The sequence below is a fragment of the Stenella coeruleoalba genome (assembly GCF_951394435.1).
Source record: "Stenella coeruleoalba genome assembly, chromosome: 2".
NCBI lineage: Eukaryota > Metazoa > Chordata > Mammalia > Artiodactyla > Delphinidae > Stenella > Stenella coeruleoalba.
Window position 1 is genome coordinate 143858942 of NC_137147.1, and position 20759 is coordinate 143879700.

At 44.4% G+C, this 20759-nt stretch overlaps 3 protein-coding genes across 3 annotated transcripts in view; 1 reads left to right on the forward strand and 2 right to left on the reverse strand.

Annotated features, from left to right (window-relative positions):
• Positions 1–12900, reverse strand: part of USP3 (ubiquitin specific peptidase 3) — a 213358-nt gene extending 200458 nt beyond the window's left edge. The window contains exon 1 of the mRNA XM_079912024.1: positions 12303–12900. The gene's annotated coding sequence lies outside the window, so the exon portion shown is untranslated. The remainder of the gene's footprint in view (positions 1–12302) is intronic.
• Positions 12901–15376: 2476 nt separating this feature from the next.
• Positions 15377–20759, forward strand: part of CA12 (carbonic anhydrase 12) — a 62258-nt gene continuing 56875 nt past the window's right edge. The window contains exon 1 of the mRNA XM_079912026.1: positions 15377–15677. Within this exon, the coding sequence (XP_079768152.1) occupies positions 15389–15677 (289 nt within the window). The 5' untranslated portion in view covers positions 15377–15388. The remainder of the gene's footprint in view (positions 15678–20759) is intronic.
• The window catches only part of APH1B (aph-1 homolog B, gamma-secretase subunit), a 111192-nt gene continuing 107166 nt past the window's right edge, over positions 16734–20759 (reverse strand). Inside the window, exon 7 of the mRNA XM_079912029.1 lies at positions 16734–16791. The gene's annotated coding sequence lies outside the window, so the exon portion shown is untranslated. The remainder of the gene's footprint in view (positions 16792–20759) is intronic.

The following is a 20759-nucleotide window of genomic DNA, read 5'->3' on the forward strand; positions in this document are numbered from 1 at the left end:
GGGTCTCATGTACAGCTGCATAAGTTGTATACTGCACAACTCTGGTGGGGCGCTGCTCACATAGATGTCAATGTGATTGCCTGAAGAGTTCAGCCCAGAGGCTCTGTAAGATTTTGGTCTGGGTTCGGGGACAAAAGGATGGTCCATGCTGTTCCCTTCCTCTCTGTTTTCTCTCTTAGGAAAGAATGTTAGTCTAAAATCTTCTTTGTAACTAGAAGTATCTGTGCCCCATATACATTTTGAGAGTTAAACATACCACATATAGCTCTTTATCGTCCAGCCTTATAAAAACTAAACTTTCATTCCTTTTCAGAAAAGTTATACCCCTCACAGAGCACATTTTACGACTAAAGAAATGTACTGGGAAAATCAAGGCATGGTCTTTGCCCTTGAGAAATTCAAGAAGAGGTTTGATCACACCTAAGATACAAAATAATATCCTAAAGATCTGTATATCTCAACCTGACCTTTGACTAGAAGAGGGGTGGCAGCAACTGAACATGAACCTAGGGACCAGGACCTCGAGATCTAGCCTGATTAGGCAGGTGTTCTTGGGAAATAGGCCTCTTAGGTTTTGCTGTGTCACAAACCACCTGGAACCTAAGTGGCTTAAAATAGCAAACACTTATTATTTCTCATGATTCCATAAGCCATTTGGACAGTTAATCTGATCTACGTTGGTGTGGTGGATCTCTGAGGTCTGTAGGTGGCTTATCTGGAGTTGGCTGGCCTCACTCACATACCAGGAGATTGATAGGCTGGTTGGTCAAGGGGGAGTCAGCTGGGATGACCCAACTCTGCTCTATATGATCGCTCATCCTCCAGCAGGCTAACCCAGGCTTCACATTGTGGTCTCAGGGTACCCAAGGGCAGTAAGAGAGGGCAAACTCCAATATGCAAGCACTTAAAATTTTCTGCTTGTGTCATATTTGCTCTTGTTTCATTGGCCAAAGCAAGTTACATGGCCAAGCCTGAGTCAGTGGGAAAGGTGTGACTCAAGAGGGTGGATCCAGGGAGGTATGAACAAATTGAGGGCCAGTGCTGCAAAAATCTACTGAAGAAAATTAATTTAATTTCTCTTTATCTCAGTTTTCACCAAAATGATAATAATACCTCCTTTACCCATTGTCCAGGGATGCAAAAGGAATAAACACACAAAAGAAACTGCTATATATCATTCAAAGAAAAGGAACAATATAAACATTATTAACTTTACTTCAGTTTCTTCATTTACCTTTCTCATGTCTCCTCTATAACATGACTAATCTATCCCACTTATTGGAAATTCCTATTGAAAGTAAAGGTATTATTTTAAAAATAAATTTCCATTTGTGTCATAACCTTCACCTGTAAATAGGTACATTTCAAGGGCTGTGTGTAAGGATTCCTACCCTAACAGTGTAAGTAGGAGTATTATTCAGGAACAGAGACCCAGGAATGTCTGTCCTCACGCTAACTTCCACAATTGCCCCTATATGTTAGACTTTGCAGGTACATTTTATTCTAAATAGTTGCTCAGCGCTGCACAGGTTGAACACCTGTTAGTATAGCACTCAAATGATTTATTAGGTAATAAATAAGTCATTAGAGAATGACTAAGAGTTTACGGTGTCTGTTCTCATTCCCATTTGCATGTTGCTGAGTATTACTGAAGGTAACAACACCTTTGCAAATTCACATTGAATCCTACTGGTGCCAAGACTGGGCAAGAGCATTACTTCACCCTTACAAATGACTTCTTTTTCCTGTAATTTGTGGCCTCTATAATTTAATTTGATGAATAAAAATTTACTGAGCATCTACTACGTGTGAAGAACTGCTGCAGAGATAGGGATGAATAAAACACAGTCCTTGCCCTCCTGGAGGTCACTATCTAATGGGACAGTTAGATAACTAACAACAAACTATAAGGCAAATCTGACACAGAAGTGCTATGGGGGGCGCTAGGGAAGAAATGATGCACCCCCATGGGATGAACTTGAGAAGACTTCATAAGAATGATGAGCCTTGATCAATGAGTAGGATTTCTCAATGTGGAGAAAGGATAAGAAAACTCTATGTATGGTAAACAGATTGGGTTTAAAGTACACCTGTTCAGGAGAAAGAGATCACCCAGAGTGGTTTGAATGTGGGATAAGTTGTGGAAAAGGAGGTAAGACCAGTTTGTCAAGACCTTTGAATGCTCTTATTAAAGAGCTTATAGTGAGGGTCTTCAACGGCTTCTGATTAAAGCATTCTCATGATCATAGTTATTTTAGAAGTATCACTCTGGCTTCTGGATCCTGACAAATGGCAACCCATTTTAGGCTACTGGCTATTTCCTTCAACCCAGCTACAGAGTACCTCAGAAATGGGGCAGTTGTTGGATCTGAGTGTCTAATGCAATAACTGTGAGAAGCCTCTAGAAGGACAGCAAATAGTTGGGTTCCAATATGTGTGTCTGTGACAGTAGTTTACAGAGGAAGGGGAAAGATGCCACAGGTGGGGAAGCTTTTATCTTGGGATCTTTTTTTCCCTCATATTTTCATGGGCAGATTGTTGTCTACCCCAATTCCACTACAAGACAAAACAGAATGATTAGTCCTGTGTGCCAACAGAAGATGGAGCCTGTGGCTACCTTAGGGCAGGCTTAACCCATGGGGATAGGGAGGAGATAATAGTGCAGACAGCCCCATGTTCCCTCTAAGAACAGGAGCTGCTACAACTCAACAGAGTACTGGAGGTCTTGGCCACTGTGATAAGACATGAAGAAGAAGCGATATGTGTAAGGATTTGAAAGGAAGTGATAAAACTGTCATTATTTATAGCTTATCTGATTACCTATGTGGAAAACCTCACAGAATTAATAGAAAAACTTTTAGAACTACTACTTATTGTCTGCAAGGATGTCAGGAACAAGATCTCCTTACAAAAATCAGTAGCATTCTTCTACATCAGCAATACTCAACCAGAAAATATAATAGAAAATAAGACACCTTTCACAAGAGCAACGAACCTATAAAGTACCTAAAAATGTACTATATCTGGAGAAAACCATACTTCAAAAAGACACATGTGCCCCTATGTTCATTGCAGCACTCTGTACAACAGCTAAGACACGGAAGCAACCTAAATGCCCATCAACAGAAGAATGGATAAAGAAGATGTGGTACATATATACAATGGAATATTACTCAGCCATAAAAAAGAATGAAATAATGCCATTTGCCACAACATGGATGGATCTAGAGATTATCATACTAAGTGAAGTAAATCAGAGAAAGACAAATATCATATGATATCACTTACATGTGCAATCTAAAAAATGACACAAATGAACTTATTTATAAAACAGAAACAGACACAGACTTAGGAAACAAACTTCTGGTTACCAAAGGGGAAAGGTGGTGGGGGCAGGGATAAATTAGAAGGTTGGGATTAACATATACACACTACTATATGTAAAATAAACAACAAGGACCTACTGTATAGCACAGGGAACTCTACTCAATACTCCGCAATAACCTACATGGGAAAAGAATCTGAAAAAATATGTATATGTATAACTGAATCACTTTGCTGTATACCTGAAGCTAACACAACATCGTAAATCAACTATACTCCAATACAAAATAAAAATTTAATAAAACTACAAAGTACCTAAAAATTAACTTAAAAGGCTCAAAATAAATTTTTAGAGAGAAATATAAAACTATTAAAGGACATAATATAAGACTTGAATAAGCAAAGAGGTGGTGCCACGGTGGTGGGCAAGACCCCTTAACATGTAAAGATACCAATTTTCCCAAAGTTAATATAAAAATTCAAGGCAATTTCAATATACTTCCAACAAATATTTTGAGGGAATGAAAAAGCATATTCCAAAATTTATGTGGAAGAATAAAACCAAAGTCCACAATTAGTTGAGTCTATATTGAGAAAACAGCAAAGAGAAAGGACTTGTCCCACTCTGCTCCAATGCCGTATAACAAAATGCTATGGTCCTGGTGCAAAAACATGCAAATAGACCAAGGACCAGAAAGTGCTCAGAAATGTATACGTGTGTGTTTATGCATTTGGCTGTGAGTGCACCTGATGTATGGAAAAGAACACACCACAAATCAGTGGGGTCAGGATATGTTGCTTAGTAGATAGTGCAGGGGAAACTGGTTCACTAGATGGAGAAGAATTAAGCTGAATCCCTAACACCATAAACAAAGGCGAATTTCAGAGGCATTAAAGATATGAATGTGAAAGGCAACCCTACAAAACAAATAAATAGAAATATATATATATATTTTCTTTGCGGTACGCGGGCTTGTCACTGCTGTAGCCTCTCCCGTTGCGGAGCACAGGCTCCGGACGTGCAGGCTCAGCGGCCACGGCTCACGGGCCCAGCCGCTCCATGGCATGTGGGATCTTCCCGGACCGGGGCATGAACCCGTGTCCCCTGCATCGGCAGGCGGACTCTCAACCACTGTGCCACCAGGGAAGCCCAAATAGAAATATTTATAGGAGAATATATTTATGATCTTTAAAGTGGGGAAGGATTTTTTTAAAAAAAAAAAAAAACAAGACCTAAAAAGTACAACCATAGGCCAAAGAAAAAATTGAGGGATTTGACTATTTTAAAATTAATGATAGCATATATGTGAAACCTAGAAAACTGGTACAGATGAACCGGTTTGCAGGGCAGAAAGTGAGACACAGATGTAGAGAACAAACGTATGGACACCAAGGGGGGAAAGCAGCGACGGGTGGGGTTGGTGGTGTGATGAATTGGGAGATTGGGATTGACATGTATACACTGATGTGTATAAAATGGATGACTAATAAAAGCCTGCTGTATAAAAAAATAAATAAAATAAAATTCAAAAGAAAAAAACCACCAAACATAGCTTTTTCTCCTTTCATAGATTTATTATCTATAGCTAGCTAACATAATTTATTTTTGTATTTAGTATGTTCAGATATCATATACCATAGTATCTTTATTAAATTCTCCCTAATATTTTCTAACTTTTCATGTGAAATAATATTGATATGTGGGATATTATATAGATTACAGTATCTTTGCATATGTATACACATTATTATTTGTGAAAATAAAAGCATGTGTACATGTAAAAAAAAAAATAATGATAATGATAAGGATGGGTATCATTATCAAAATCAACTGACGAGTGAAAAACTGGGGAAAAAATTGACACTTCTAAAACCAGCAAGGGATTCTCACCTAGAACATATAAGAAAGTTCTACAGTCAATCAGAAAAAGACAGAGAACCCAGTAGAAAAATGGGCAAAGGCTATGAATATGTGACTCACACAAGAAAATCCACTAGCTTTGCTCAACCCCACTAGTTATTAGATAAATGCTCAATCTCACTAGCTAACAGATAAACGAAAATTAAAACAATAGAAAGAGGACTTCCCTGGTGGCGCAGTGGTTAAGAATCCACATGCCAATGCAGGGAACATGGGTTTGAGCCCTGCTCTGGTAAGATCCCACATGCCGCGGAGCAACTAAGCCCGTGCGCCACAACTACTGAGCCTGCGCTCTAGAGCCCACGAGCCACAAGTACTGAGCCCACGCACCACAACTGCTGAAGCCCACACACCTAGAGCCCATGCTACACAACAAGAGAAGCCACCGCAATGAGAAGCCCGCACACCGCAAGGAAGAGTAGCCCCCACTCGCCACAACTAGAGAAAGCCCGTGTGCAGCAAAAAAGACCCAATGCAGCCAAAAATAAATGAATAAATTTAAAATAATAATTGGTGTTTTCAGGACAACAAAAAATGTGAGTGCTTATTGCATATTGGATACTATGCTTAAGATGTTTATACCCATTAGCTCATTCACAACTCTATGAAAGAGACTATTATGCTCCATTTTATTGATTAGGAAACTGAAGCTTAGAGAAGTTACGTTCTTGCCCAAGGTCACAAAGCTTCTACAAACTCAAATCTTCTGATTCCGTAGCCCTACTATGTATTAGACACCATGCCACAGGCTTCATTTTCATATAATTCTCACAAGTTTTCTCCATGAGATAGGCTTATTATCTTCTTACAAATGTGGAAAGTGAGGCTCAGAGCACTTAGATGACAGGTCCAACCTCTCTTAGCTAGTAAGTGGTGGAGTGCGACGCAGACCCAAAGTCTGTGCTCTTTTCACAATACACACCTGCACATCTCTGCTACTGCTCAAATGATTCTTCAGGCTACCAATTCAAATTATACCTATCGATCAAAAGAATCTAAAGAGATGTCTTAACCTATTGCAGTGTATGGACCTTGTTTGGAGCCCATTTCAAACAAACGGATAGTAAAACCACCAAGAAGACAATAAGAAAAATGTGATACTGAGAAACTATTATTGATTTTTGTGAGTGATGGTAACATCATGATTACCTTTTAAAGAAGGGAGTCCTGGGGGAGGGGGGTGTATGCACACACAACATGGATAAATCTCAGGAGGATTAGGCTAAGCCACCACACATGAAAGATACATATCGTATGACTCCGTAGATAAAATCCTAAAAAAGTTTAAAAATCTATAGTGACAGAAAACAGCTCACTGGTTCTTGGGGAGTTTGGAGTGGGTCGGTACTACAGCCTGAGGGATTAGAAAGGGGCACAAGAAATCTTTGGGGCTATCAGAAATGTTCTTTATCTTGACTGTGATGATGGTTTCATGGATATACACATATGCCAAAACTCCAAATTAAGACATTTTAAATAGGTATTGTTTACTGCATGTCAAGTATATCTCAATAAAGCTGCTGAAAAATTTAAAAATTATTTTAAAAAAAGAAGTCCTTTTTAAAAGCAAAATACGTACAGGTAAAATAATACCATTGTTCTCGAAGTGCGGTCCCTGGATCTGCAGCATCAGTATCACCTGGAAACTTGTTAGAACTACGAATTCTCAACCCCACCCTAGAACTGCTGAATCAGAAACTCTGGGGGTGGGGCTCAGCAATCTGTTTTAACAAGTCCCCCAGGGGACTCTGATGCTCGCTCAAGTTTGACAACCACTTAAATAATGTGATGTCTTGAATTTGTCTCAAAATAACCCGGGGAAGGGGGTGATGGGTTGGTGGGGGTAGAGATGAAACAAAGTGGGTCATGAGTTGATCATTGTTGGAGCTGGGTGATAGCTACGTGGGGACTCATTATAACTACACTTTTTTTTAACTCTTTTTTAAAAAAAAAATTATTTACTTATTTGGTTGCACTGGGTCTTTAGTTGCGGCTCGAGGGCTCGTTAGTTGCGGCATGCATGTGGGATCTAGTTCCCTGACCAGGGATTGAACCCTGGCCCCCTGCATGGGGAGTGCGGAGTCTTAACCACTGCACCACCAGGGAAGTCCCTCTCTACTTTTATATATATTTGTAAGTTTGCCATAATAAAAAGTTTTCAAAAATCCAAAGTGTTGGGCTTCCCTGGTGGCGCAGTGGTTGAGAGTCCGCCTGCCGATGCAGGGGACACGGGTTCGTGCCCCGGTTTGGGAAGATCCCACATGTCGCGGAGTGGCTGGCCCGTGAGCCATGGCTGCTGAGCCTGTGCGTCTGGAGCCTGTGCTCCGCAACAGGAGAGGCCACAGCAGTGAGAGGCCCATGTACCACAAAAAAAAAAAAAAAAAAAAAAAAAATCCAAAGTGTTTTCCACAGTGCCTCTTCACTGCTCTCCCCTTGCTCCTCTTGGTCCCTTCTTTTCCAGCTCTCGTCCATCTGGAACATTCCCTCCGCCTGGCCTCCTTGTTCTCCTCATAAGCCTCAAGATGTTGTTGATGTTAAAAAAAATTTTAAGACTATGCAGGACTGTGGAAAAATCCTTATGACCCACTGTTAGTTTCCAAAAATGTAGTATACAAAATACAGTATATTTGCTTGGTAGTAACTTGGTAAATATTTTTTGTTGACACGGACGAGAACAAAAATGGAACGTACAAGAATGAAGTTATTGTCAGGTCGGACGGAATAGTGGGCAATACTTTTCCTTTACAAATTCCCCCTAAATAGCTTTGTATATAAAAATCACTTGGCTGAGATGTTTCCAGGTTCTAGTTCAACATTTAAAGTTCCGTTTCCAGGAACTTTAAAGGGAAGGGAGGAGGGGCAAGACAGGGGTAGGGAATTAAGAGGCACAAACGTAGTAATGCATAAAATAAATAAGCTACAAGGATATATTGTACAGCACAGGGAATACTGCCAGTATTTTATAACAAATTTAAATGGAGTGCTGAATTACTCTGTTATACACTTGAAACTAATATAATATTGTAACTCAATACTTCAATTAAAAAAAGATGTTCCATTTCCAGTCTTGCCTGGCATGCTTTGTGCAGCATCAGACTGTATTGAGTCTTCACAAGACCACCCTGTTGCTCAGCCCCCGGTGGAAGCCCATGCACCTTCTTTCACTTCCCTGCATCTCCCCTTTTGTCTGGACAATGGCTACGAGTTAGAACTCTTCCTTCTATAACTTTTCTCTGCTCTCTTCCCCACTTCTTACCACTTCTCTTCTGCTGACAGCTAGTTACATGAGACCTAGTATGATGGGATTTCTCTTATTCACCATCTCTGAATTGATTTCTTTCCTATGAGGTGGGCCTGTGTCAACTTGTTTGTTCTCTCAGAGGGTAGAATAAGCCCAGGGATCCTTCTTATAACAGACACATCTGTTGCCTGCACTAAAAACAAACAGCCAACTCAACAGTTACAGGCAAAGTACACTTTATAATCTTGGAGTTTAGTGTTCTTCTTAAACATCTCAAAAGAATTTTACAAATTCTCATTGGAATTAAGTACCACTTCATTTTATCATCAAGTCTCTATGATAAAAATGGAATGACTGAGGTATTGGAGGGATTTTCCCTTCCCATTTCCCCCAGAGGAAACCGAATTTGAAGAGCGAGCCCAAGTTTCTGAGTTTTCATTTTCTCATTCTTTGAACACCCTTTAAGGACTCTCTCTGTATCTTGTCATCATTTCTAACTGCCACAAAACCCTGTCGAGACGAGAAAACAAATATGTAATATCAAAGAGAAGTTTTGCATATCTGTGTTAAAAAACTAGGATGCAGACAGAAATAACCTAGTTATAATTTATTCCACTGCAAAGTGAGCCCCAAACTCTTATTTCAAGGATAAGAGACCAGGGGAGACCAATGCAAACTGAAATGCAAGCATCTGGGGGTTGTTTGCTAGTTTTTTTTTTTTTGAAAGGAACTGAAAGGAGGGATAAGCTCATACATTCCTGCAATTGCACGGAACTAGAGCATCCAAGCAAGGGGAAATTGCCAGCTTATTCCAATAGTACGTGGCATCTCTGAGCTCAGAATACCTCCCAGCCCCAAGAGTCTAGTGATTGGGCATTTCCTGTGGCAGAGTGGTTCTGAGTCTACTGATTGAGAAAGCATCATTGCTTCAGTAGGGAGTTTGGCTTGTTATGACAAAAACTACATTCTTTGAGAGGCCAATGTGTAGAATTGCGGGGGACAGTGTTACTTGGAAATCACTCATTCTTTTCTTAGGGTTCACGGAATTTGGTGTGACTGCTCAAACCAGGGAGGCTGGTGGGGTTGCCCGAACTAGGAACTATGGGGTGAAATAGTCCCCCTTCAGCCAATCAAGACCTTTCTACAGCAGAGAACTACATTTACATAGTGCTTATTATGAGCCACTGCGCTAAGCTCTTCACATGCCTAGCTCATTACATTTATTCCTCCCCTCTCCTCTTTGCAGTATACTTACTCTATGGCTTTCATCTCTTTACAAAGTAGGAAACTGAGACTCAGAGAGGTTAGGTGACTTGCTCAGGGTCACACAGGAAGTGAGTGGTGGAGCTGAGTTGCGAAGTCCAGTTTCATATGATGCCAAAGCTCTTTCCCCTCTACTATTTGGCCTCCCTAACCATTGGTGGAAGTTGTCAGAATCGATATGAAGACTATTTGCTTTAGGTTGGCACCTGTGAGCTTGCTGCAATGTGGTCTGTGACCGCACTATGGTTTAAAACACAGGATTGAGAGAGGACAGTGCTTCAGACTGAGAACAAGGAGAACAGGATCTGGACCAAACCTCTGAGGTTAGAGGAGAGTAGATCCAACCAGCAGGTGTGAAAGGATAGATGGATATGAGAAACCTTAAGCTATTATAGTCTAATGATATCTCCTAAGCAGTCTTGGTGTCAGCTAACCATGGTTTTCAGAATAATTTACCTGAAAAGAGATAACACATAATGGCACCCAGGTTTATTTTCACTTAAAATGCTAACTTTCCCCGTGCATAGGATTTTGATTTATTGTCATTTTTAATCAATCATGAAGAGGGCTTTATAAAAGTCCCGGTGACAAGCCATCATTCCCTACTCGACAGAAGAAGCAGTTGGAGTCCGTGGACAAGTAATTAGACCAGAGTCACAAGTTACCATGGAAACTGGTAGCAGGGGCTGGGTAAGAACTTACGGTCCCTGGTTGGAATCCAGATTTCATTTTCTTGAGTTAGTAAACCAAGACTGAGATCAAGACATCTTTCTTTTGTTTCAAGCCCTCTCTCAGGAGCATCTTGTGTATGTCAAGTGCTTTTGTTTTCCAAAGTACTTTCCCATATACAGTCTCATCCTACACTCACAACCCCGGGTGGGGTTAGACATTCTTATTTCAACGTACAGATCAGAAAACTGATGCATACACTGGGCCAGAGACTTGCTAAGGGCCCAGAGCTGGTTCCTGGCAGAGCCACAAGTCTGGCCTTCTTTCCTGTGGGTCACATTGCCCTCCACCTGATCCTGTCTGAAATTGAGCACGGTAGCTAGGGTTCACACAGAGGTTATGACTCTGAGCCACAGCTGCAGAAGTGAAGAAGCAGATGTGAAGAAAGAGACAAAAGTGACTGTATTTTTTCAAAGACCTAGACTTTCACACAGGGATCAAGGGGTCCATGCACGTCTTGGCCTAGGGGTTCCCTCAGTCACCGCCCAGGCATAGGAAACCCCTTGGTCTTTTCCTGCCTTCTTCCTTCCCTCTCCCCCACCTTCCCTCCATACGCCACCCTCCACCCCACACCAGTCAAAGCAGAGCTCATTAATATAACAAAGAACTCCGTGGTTGGGCTCATATTCTCCTTTGCTGGAGAACATATCAAATCAAAGCTCTGTGGTGTCAGGTTCTTCGTATCCCATTTGGGCAGATGCTCTGCGCAGTGAGCGGAGTGCAGGGGCCCTCAGCACCCCCTCCCCGTGGCGCTCTGGGAGAAGGACACAGCCATGTCCCACGTGGAGCATTATGTGATTGCCAGAAGTGGTACACTGTGCCCCGGATCAACAAAAACAATCACAGCATCTGGAAAACTGGAGAATCCACATCTCAGAGGGCTCCGGAAACACAACGTCCCCATTTGAGGCATTTGTTAGGGTGGCCATGGAAAGAGCTTGCCTGGGTCTTGGAGACAGAGAATTATCTAGTTGACAATTCAGTCTCTGCTACTCAAGCCTCGTGAACCTGTGCAAGGAAGGTATTTCTCTTTTCCAAGCCTCAGGTGCCTCATCCGTAAAGTGGCAAATGTAACACTCATCCCCACAGGTTGTTGTAAGAATAAAGTGCCAAGTTCAGTGTCTGGCAAATAGCAGGCACTCAATACATGTTAGTTCTCTTCCCGCCAGCCCTTTCCTTTGCCCCATCAAAAGCTGCATTCCCGGGCTTCCCTGGCGGTGCAGTGGTTGGGAGTCCGCCTGCCCATGCAGGGGACACGGGTTCGTGCCCCGGTCCGGGAGGATCCCACATGCCGCGGAGCGGCTGGGCCCGTGAGCCATGGCCGCTGAGCCTGCACGTCCGGAGCCTGCGCTCCGCAACGGGAGAGGCCACAGCAGTGAGAGGCCCGCGTACCGCAAAAAAAAAAGCTGCATTTCCAATTGAGTGATACTATCTGAAGAGTTAATTCTTACCTTAAGAAATAAAAATCTCTATACTCTAACCCTTATGCCTGAAAGGCCAACGATTAGCTTGTGTAAAGGGCAAATACTGCCAGACGGCATCAGCTTTGAGAAAGAAGAGCCTGGTATTAGGTGTGCATTTCAAAGGTTTTAGGAAGTCATAAAATCTAACCCTTACACTGAAGATGTCTTCCCTCAAAGCCCCAGGACAGAGTGCGCCCCTTCTGGTTATACATCAAGCTTCCATCAAGCTTATAACAATCATTATTACATGGTTATGTATGAGATTGTTTTATGTTTACACACTCTCCAAGAGCAAGCTCTATGCCTAGCACAGTTCCTAGCACATAGATGGCGAATGAATGAATGAAAAGTTTCCACTCACCTTATCTCGTTCCAGCCATATATCAATTCTCTCAATGCCCCAGTGGCCGGGATGACAATCTACATTTTAGAGACGACGAGGATACCGAAGTTCAGAGAGGCTGCATCACTGTCAAGGCCATCCAGCAAGCGGTGGGGCAGGCACTTCCGTCGAGACCTCCTGACACCACATCCGGTGTTCCTTTCCTCCACACTCCTCTGCCCTTTGACTCATCAGCCTCACCCTCCAGTTGATCCAGATGGCAACATTTTAGAGAAGCTCTCCTCCCTGGGGCCTTCCATCTGGGCGTGTCATTTGTTGGCCTGGTACCATCTTTTGAGCGCTGAAGGTCCACTTTCTACCTTAATCCATTGAGTAATGAGCTATTTATTAGCTGACAACAGCCTCACCTGCTGATGGCAAGGCAAATCCAAACATGTTCAGTTACACAGGCCTCAGGAAGCCTCTGGCAGGGAGGGTTCCCAGAGTTGGAGTCTTAAGCGGGTGAGGTCTGTGCTGCTTGCTGGGGAGTGGGACGGGGAGGCTTGGTATTCAGCTTCAATGTTTTAGAAGTTTGGTCATTCCATTCATTTCTGTGGGATTTTTTCCCCCCTCTGATCAAAAAAAAAAAATCACTCTTGTAGGTCAATTATACTTCAAACAGACAAACTCACAGAAAAAGAGATCAGATTTCTGGTTAATAGAGGTGGGGGCAGTGGGGGAATTGGATGCAGGCGGTCAAAAGGTACAAACTTCCAGTTATAAGACAAATAAATACTAGGGATGTAACGTACAACGTGATAAATACGATTAACACCGCTGGAAGTTATACAGGAAAGTTGCTGTAGCAAATCTTAAGAGTTCTCATCGCAAGGGAAAACCAATTTCTTCTTTTCCTTTTATTTTGTATGTATACCAGATAATGGGTGTTCACTGAACTTACTGTGGAAATCATTTCATGAGGTGTGTAAGTCAAATCATTATGCTGTACACCCTAAACTTATACAGTGCTATGTTATCAATCGTATCTCAATAAAACTAGAAGAAAACAACTTAAGCACTTAGGACAATTGGGTCTCCATTTACATTCTCAATTCTCTTTTGATTGCTATCCATTCTTTACTAATTAACCGGGTCTTTGATCTAGTTATGCAGTAAACAACCCAACCCTCTCCTTTCTCTCCATCAAACCCAGTTCACAAAATTCTATTAAATCCATCCCCTTTTCAGACTTCTCTGTCTCTGGGGAATCGTTGGGGAACGCTTAGAGGTTCATGCTCGAGGAGAAATTGGACTTACTGTTTAGCCAGACAGAACAGAGTGGGAGTAACAGAATGTGTGCCCAGCCCAGTTTCCCTTGAACCAGTGGTGAAATGTGGGGTGAGTGATTTCACCTCCACGGTGTGCATTTCTGAACCTGCAGTAGCTCCTCCCCAACCGCTGTGTTCCTCTAGTACATTTCATCTTCTAAAGACCTTGATGACAAATCAGAGACGTGAATGTTTCAAGAACCACAGTGAAATGCTCACTCACCACCCGGAGGTGTGGCTCTTGATCAAGAGTTACAGGCAGAAAAGGTCCTCCTTAAGTCTACCATCCTCTGAAAGCGCTTGTAACAAGATTGTCTTTGTAACTACTTCCTTAAAAAGACTTCAAAGCCCTTTATTAACCCAAACGATAGCTGAGAGGATAGGGACAGCACAGTAGCACCCCTTGAAATGTGGGTGGCATGTGCTTCCTGGAGACTTTCAGCAGACAAGCTGCTCTATCCCTCCGAAACTACCACGGACAAGCAGCTTCTCTGGTCACTGAGGCCAGCCTGAGAGTCCACTTAGGCTGAGGATCAGCAGAGACCAGAGAGGTGTGGGCTGGTCAGGCCGCTGTGGTCAAGAGAAGAAGGCAGGCTGGTCCAGGTAACAAAACCAAAGGTCATATACCAGGGCTGGGGGTGGGCACCCTTCAGCAGACCATGTGATCTGAGCCATATCTGTAGGCAGCAGGGAGCCAAGAGAATAGGCAGGGTCACAGAGCAGGAAGGAGACAGAGGCCAGCATGGGGAGCAGGGCAGACACGTTCAGAGGACCCAGGGAAGCCAGAAGCACAAATGACAAGGGTAGTGGTGGGAACAGCGTGCGGCAGTAACAGCAGCAGGAAGGTTTAGTGAGCATTGGGGGCAGCAAGTTAGTAAGACCTTTGACTTAACAACTGAACATGGACTAAATACGAAGAGGGTCAGAACCGCAAGTATATGACTAGATGTATGCATATATTTAAAAGAATACAGACACGTGAGGAAAGTGGGCAGAAACGAGCAACAGGTGATGACAATCTGCACTGAAAACAGAACTCAGACACCGATCTAAGCCAAGATGCAAAACACCTGGTACAGAGCCTTACACTGAGTAGGTCCTCAGTAAATAACGTTAAGTCCCTTTCTTTCACCGCTACCCCAGAGAAGGGACGCCCCCCTCCCAGCTTCCTAAAGAACTATTGATATTATGAACTAGTATGAGCCTTGCCTACTTACCTGTTATGAGAGCAAAGTCTAATTGCTTAGTAAAGCTGTTTAGTCTATTTATCTGTATATCTGCTTCTATTTCACACTGTATCCCCACTGTGCTATTTACCTGTTAATTTCTTGGCGTCTAAATTTCAAAGGTAAGACCTTATCAGGACCCACTGTACCGTCCACAGAAATTCATAATTTGAATGCAGCCCTCACCAAACCCCACCTGTGTCGTCCAGTCCCTAAAGTGTGCCCAGTCCAGGCAGGCACACGATTGGGGCCCAGAGGAGGCTCCTGCCCAGATGGCATTGTACTAAGGGGGCTTCTCAGTAAGGGCAATGACAGACCAAGGGCGTGGCCACTGAAGCGAGTCCCTAGACGCACCCCCTCCCGACCGGGCCAAGGCAGGCGGATCTCCCCCACGCCTGCCCGCGGCTCCCACGGAGAAGTGGGTTCCCAGGTCAGCCCCGGCTCCGGGGAGCGCCCGAGCCGCTGTCCCGCGGAAAGCTGCTGAAGTCAGGGTTACAACTCACCTTGGAACTGGGGCGCCAGACCTCCCGTAGGCAGGGCGTTCTCCCGCCACCCTCCACCCGGTGACATCATGCGTTTAGGACTGAGTCTCTCCATAAAAGCAGCCCGCGGGGAGCCGGGAGCCCGAAGAACTGACGTGCTCGCCCTTGGCGCCCCGGCTGCACGCACGAGCTCCCGGTGCGCGCCCCGCCGGCCCCAGCGCCGGAGCCAGAGAGAGAGAAGCCCAGCTGCCGGCAGCCCGCGCCCGCCTCCTGTCCCGAGCAGCCGCCAGAAGATGCCCCTCCGCAGCCTGCACGCGGCTGCCGTCCTCCTACTCGTGGTCTTAAAGGAACAGCCTTCTAACCCAACCCCACACAACGGTAAAGTTTCTTCTTTCCTAACAATCCCGAGCGATCAGCCACACCTGGGCAGAAGGATTTCCACGGGGCTCGTTAATGATAAAAATCATCTGGGGGGAGCGGGGAAGGACCTGCATGGTCTCAAAATAGCACATTTTTACAAAGGATGCTTCGTTTTCCTGTGGAATGCAGGATCGGCTCCGGTTGCCAGGGCGCACGTCGTCTTCGCATTAAAATATGTTTGTGTGTTCTCGGAGCACTCCCGCTCTGGAGAGGTGGTTTGGGAATTTGCTAACCGGGGAGGAGAAACAGAACCGGGATTTCAAATATTGTGCCTCGATCCACGTGCACATGGTGGAGTGACCGGGGTGTTCTGGGCAGCCTCTTTACCAGGGAGGGTTTGCTCAGTGGTGGGTGCTTTTCTTTGGATGAGAGGCTCTTTACCACTGTTTCACCTCCAAGTCAAAGGAATGATGCCTCCCATCCTTAATCATTATTTTTCTCCAGAAGGGCTCTACTTCTGGTACGCGTGTGTGTGTGCGTGCCCTCAGACGAGCACACACAGCTTATTTCTGAGTGTAATTAGGGCTTTGAACCCTGAAGGGCTGGAGGCTGGTGGTGCCCAGCCAGTAGCAGAAGGAGATGGAGGGGCCTCATCGGTAGGCTTAGGTCTGGGCAGTGAGTTGCAGAGAGCAGCCAAGGTCAGGGCTTTTGCCTGCCTCTCCACAGCTGGGTGAGCGCTTTTCTGGGGGAGTAGAGGGTGACTTATGGAAACTTCCCGAGTAACGGGTGGTGGCTCCTGCCCTTGACAGTTTGTCCCAAGTTGTACGGACATCTGTAGCTGTGACCATTCGTGGACCCAGGCTTGGTTGAAACACTTACAGAAGGGCCCAAAGTGACTAGAATGGCGGACGATCCACCCTCCCTGGCTGGGTGGTGGCAGTGGGAAATTGGTCCCGCTCAGCGGCATGGAAGCTGGAGCCCCCTCCCCTCAGAGGTCACGGTGCCCATGGGGCAGGGCAAGGGGAGGCGGGGGGGGGGGGGGGGGAGCCTGGCTGTCAGCAGCTTTGCCATTCTTCTTAATTCAGTTCGAGTCCACCAGCTGGCATGAAAGGCTGGGTAGTATCTTCCTCATCTGGTGGGGCAGAAGGTGGGTGGAAGAAAGTAGTTACAGAAAAGTGGAAATTAATTTATAAAACTGCAAACTTTGACACAGATTCCCCTCTGAAGAAAGCTGCCCTGAGACCCAAAGTTTGATTGACTTGAAATCGCTCCAAGCTGCTCCAGGACGAGAGAGAAGCCCTTTACCGGCCCTCTTTCCTGAAAGCCTGTTACTCCCCTCACGCTGGGGGCAGCTCATCCTCCCCCCTCTGCTTCTCTGACCTCCCATACCCTCCTCTCCCCCCGCGCTCTTCTCCCTTCCCCCTTCTCCCAGTCGGGCTGGGGAAAGTTTTCAGTAAAAAATTTACTTTCACCCCACACTGAGGAGGCAGCCTGCTTACCCCTTGATTCTAAGAACACAGCTTTTAAAATTCTGTTATGCCTCAGGCAGGTTTCTTGGCTTTTTAATTGTCTCCAGGGACAAGGTCAAAGCAAAACTCGCTGAGGTGTAAAGTGTCAGTATTAAACCCAAGGTTTCAGGGTGGAGCGGGGTTAAGCTGGGCAACAGGGGGAGAGTGTGGTCCGCCCTCCGCCTGGGGCACTTAAACTCCCAGCTGTTGGCGCCGGGGAACATCAGGGTTAGGGAGGGAAGGGGCATAATAAGGTGAAGCCTTGCATCTTCCAGACATAACCTAGGAATTCTCAGCTGCTGGAGGGGAACATTTCTATGAACTCTGCAGAGCCTGCTTTGCCTGAGCCTGGTGTGGAGAGCTGGGCAGCCTTGGGCTGCGTGGACGTGGGTGCTAGCACCCAGGACAGGAAGCAGGCAGGGCCCTGAACCCCTGACCCTAATCTCTGTAAACATCGTTTTCTCCGAAGGCACCCAGGACATTCTCCTTGCCCAGTATAAGCTGGGTCTGCAGGTTCTAACAGGCATCCAGCCGGGCCTCCCAAGGCTCCGGATGGAACAGATAACCTTCTTGGAAAGGGAACAGTGCTCTCGGGAAGCTACTGAGGTGTAACCGCAGGGGCCTTTGCCTGGCCTGCCTGTGGGGTCAGTTTAATTCTGTGAAGACCCTTGCCCCTAAAGCTAAAGGTGGGAAACCAGGAGGGGACATTTCCAAAAAGCAAAGGGGCACACTTCCTTTATAAAATCTTCCTGCCTTCAGTTCTGGCTGAACTGAATGAACCAGGCTGGGCCCTGACCTTCATCCAATGAGAACCCCTGACTCAGCCCACCCTCCCCTTCATTTTACCGTGCTTCTCCTCCCCGGACTCCAGCTTCTGAGCCCCTCCAGGCACAGCCCTTTATACCCAAAGCACCAAGTCCTGAGGGCCAAGCAGGTTCGCTCAGAGAAAGGAGGGCAGGAAAGATTGCTCTGATGCTGCTGCTTTTTAAGAACAACTGCCCAGTCCTGTGTCACCACCTGAGCCCTTACACTCCCTGATGCACTCGATCACACTGGGCCCTGAGCCTACCAGAGTATTATGCTGATACCTCATCTGAGGATGAGAGCTGCAACAACATGGAAATCGCAGCTTAGCAAGCTTTGGGGAAAGTAGCAGAAGATGCAGGTTATTAAGGCCATGATTTGATTTTGGTGCAGGTGCAATTAAAATTTCTGGCCAAGGCAGGACTGCTCAGAGGTAGCAGATGTTTTTCCTGGTGGCCTCCAGGATCACCGAGTGGCCTATGTCTCTCAGGGAAGCAGTGAGGACAAACTTCCCCGTTCTTTGTGGGGTTTCACAACCTGGGCCTCCAAGTGCTCTGCCTGGCTAAGTGGCAATCACCTGGCTTCCTCTGCCTCTGAAATCCATGATTCTATTTTAACAGAAGCCCTCAAACAGAACGCTGAGGGGAAATGTTCAGAAAAGAGGTTTGAAGTCTTCTGTAGCTTGGTTCCAAAGCCAGGCTGTTTTGTTCCTTTTCACTACTGTTTCAGTAAAAGGGTAGCAGTAAACTTGGGGGTCACATACAAGTTTGGGTTCCCCACAGTTCTGGATGTCTTCATCCAATTGCTAATTCAGAGGAGGTTAATCTGGGGACTATTAACTCCCATCCGGTCCATAGCAAGTTTCAGGGGGTCTGTGGGGCCCTGTGTACTTTCGCCTGTAAGTATCTTTGCCGCAAGCACTTTCGCTGCGTAACTAATTGACCCATAAGGCAATTTTGCTGTAGAAAATAAAATAAAAGTAAAAGAGGGATATCAAGAGGGACATAATGAACAGAAACAGAGTCACAGATGTAGAAAACAAACTTATGGTTACTGGGGGTAAAGGAGAGGGGAGGGAAAAATTGGGAGATTGCGATTAACATAATACACACTACTATATATAAAATAGATGACTAATAAGGACCTGCTGTATAGCAAAGGGAACTCTATTCAATACTCTGTAATGAACTATACGGGAAAAGAATCTAAAAAAGAGTGCATATGTGTATGTATAACTGATTCACTTTGCTGTACACCGGAAACTAACACATTGTAAATCAACTAAACTCCAATAAAAATTTTTTTAAAAAAGGACACAGTGAAACATAAATAATTAACAATTTAAAAGACTTTATTGCAAAATACAAAATATTTGAATACATTTAAAACGTGTGTAGATTCATGGCACTACTGTGCAAATAACTGATTTTATTTTGTGGGTTGTACCTAAGTATTTGTCTTCCAAGTCTTTCATTCATAGTATTTTATACCTTTTTCTTTTTGGTTTGTTGATTCATCTCCTCATTCGGCAGTGCACTTTTTCGTTCTCGCTAACATTTCTTCCTTCATTGAGAGAGGTATCAGTTTCCAAATACAGGGATGCATGTTTGTACCTGAGCTTTGTGTTGCACTGTCAAAGCCTCTACCCTGTGGTGTATTCTTGGCATCTTGTCACATCTCTAGTGACAGATGTTTCAAAGTTCTGTGGGAAATGTTGGCTCAACTCTGCACCTTCGAGGCCTTCTGCCTCTTTCTCCTCCAATGTAGTGTGTTTCAAAATGAGAAACCAACTCTTGGGGCAAATGATCGTCATCGGTCAGCTGGATAAAGACATCAATAACATCACTGCACTGGCTGCAAGAAACGCTAATGCACTTCAACCAGTGGAAACCAAACTGTCAAACCAAAACTTTCAACTAGTTATTTGATCTTCCACAGAAAAATTGTCTTAATGCCAATTAATTATGCAGCGGCGAAGATGTTTATGGCAAAGAAGCTTACAGTAAACAAAACAAACAAAAAAACACCTAACATGGTTCTATGGACCTCCTTAAGTTAACTGTACATGAAATTTTGTGTCCAAGCTTACGGGCATTTTAAAAATTAATTTTTATTGGCGTATGGTTGCTTTACAATGTTGTGTTAGTGGGCATTTTTAGTGAGGAAAGGTCCATAGTACTGATCAAATACTCTAAGGGGTCTGGACTCCCCCCTCTACCCCAAAGATTGGTAAGGAGACTCAAAGATTCTCTAAGTTCGTGGGAAGTGATGGGAAATGTGGAGATATGCTTCTTAGCAGGCACTGATCTTCCGCTTCTCCTTGTGGACTTTCATTTTCTCATCTATAAAACGAGGTGTCGGGTTGCAGGTATGTGAAAGAGCCCTCAATCCATCTCTTCCAAAGTGGGATGTCAACAAATAATGCCTAAACCAAAGCAAATCATGAAGGCACAACATGGGCATGTTTTATAGAGATGAGATAATGCCAAGAGAATCATTTTAAAAGAATTCACAGTGGTTGCCATAGGGAACAGGAAAGTGACTAGGGAATGTCGGGGGACCAATATTTTTATTAAAAGCCTTATAGAACCATCTGACTCTTTAAACCATGTACACGTGTAATTTGAAAAATTGCCAATTGAATTTGAAAATTAAAAAGACCGAGGCAAAGAAATGAAACAGAACAACAAAAAAATAGGACATTAAACCAGCTTACAAAGAAAAAACAAACAAAATCCTCTTTTCGCTTTTCAAAACCACCATTGGCTTGAGTAGGAAATGCCCAGTT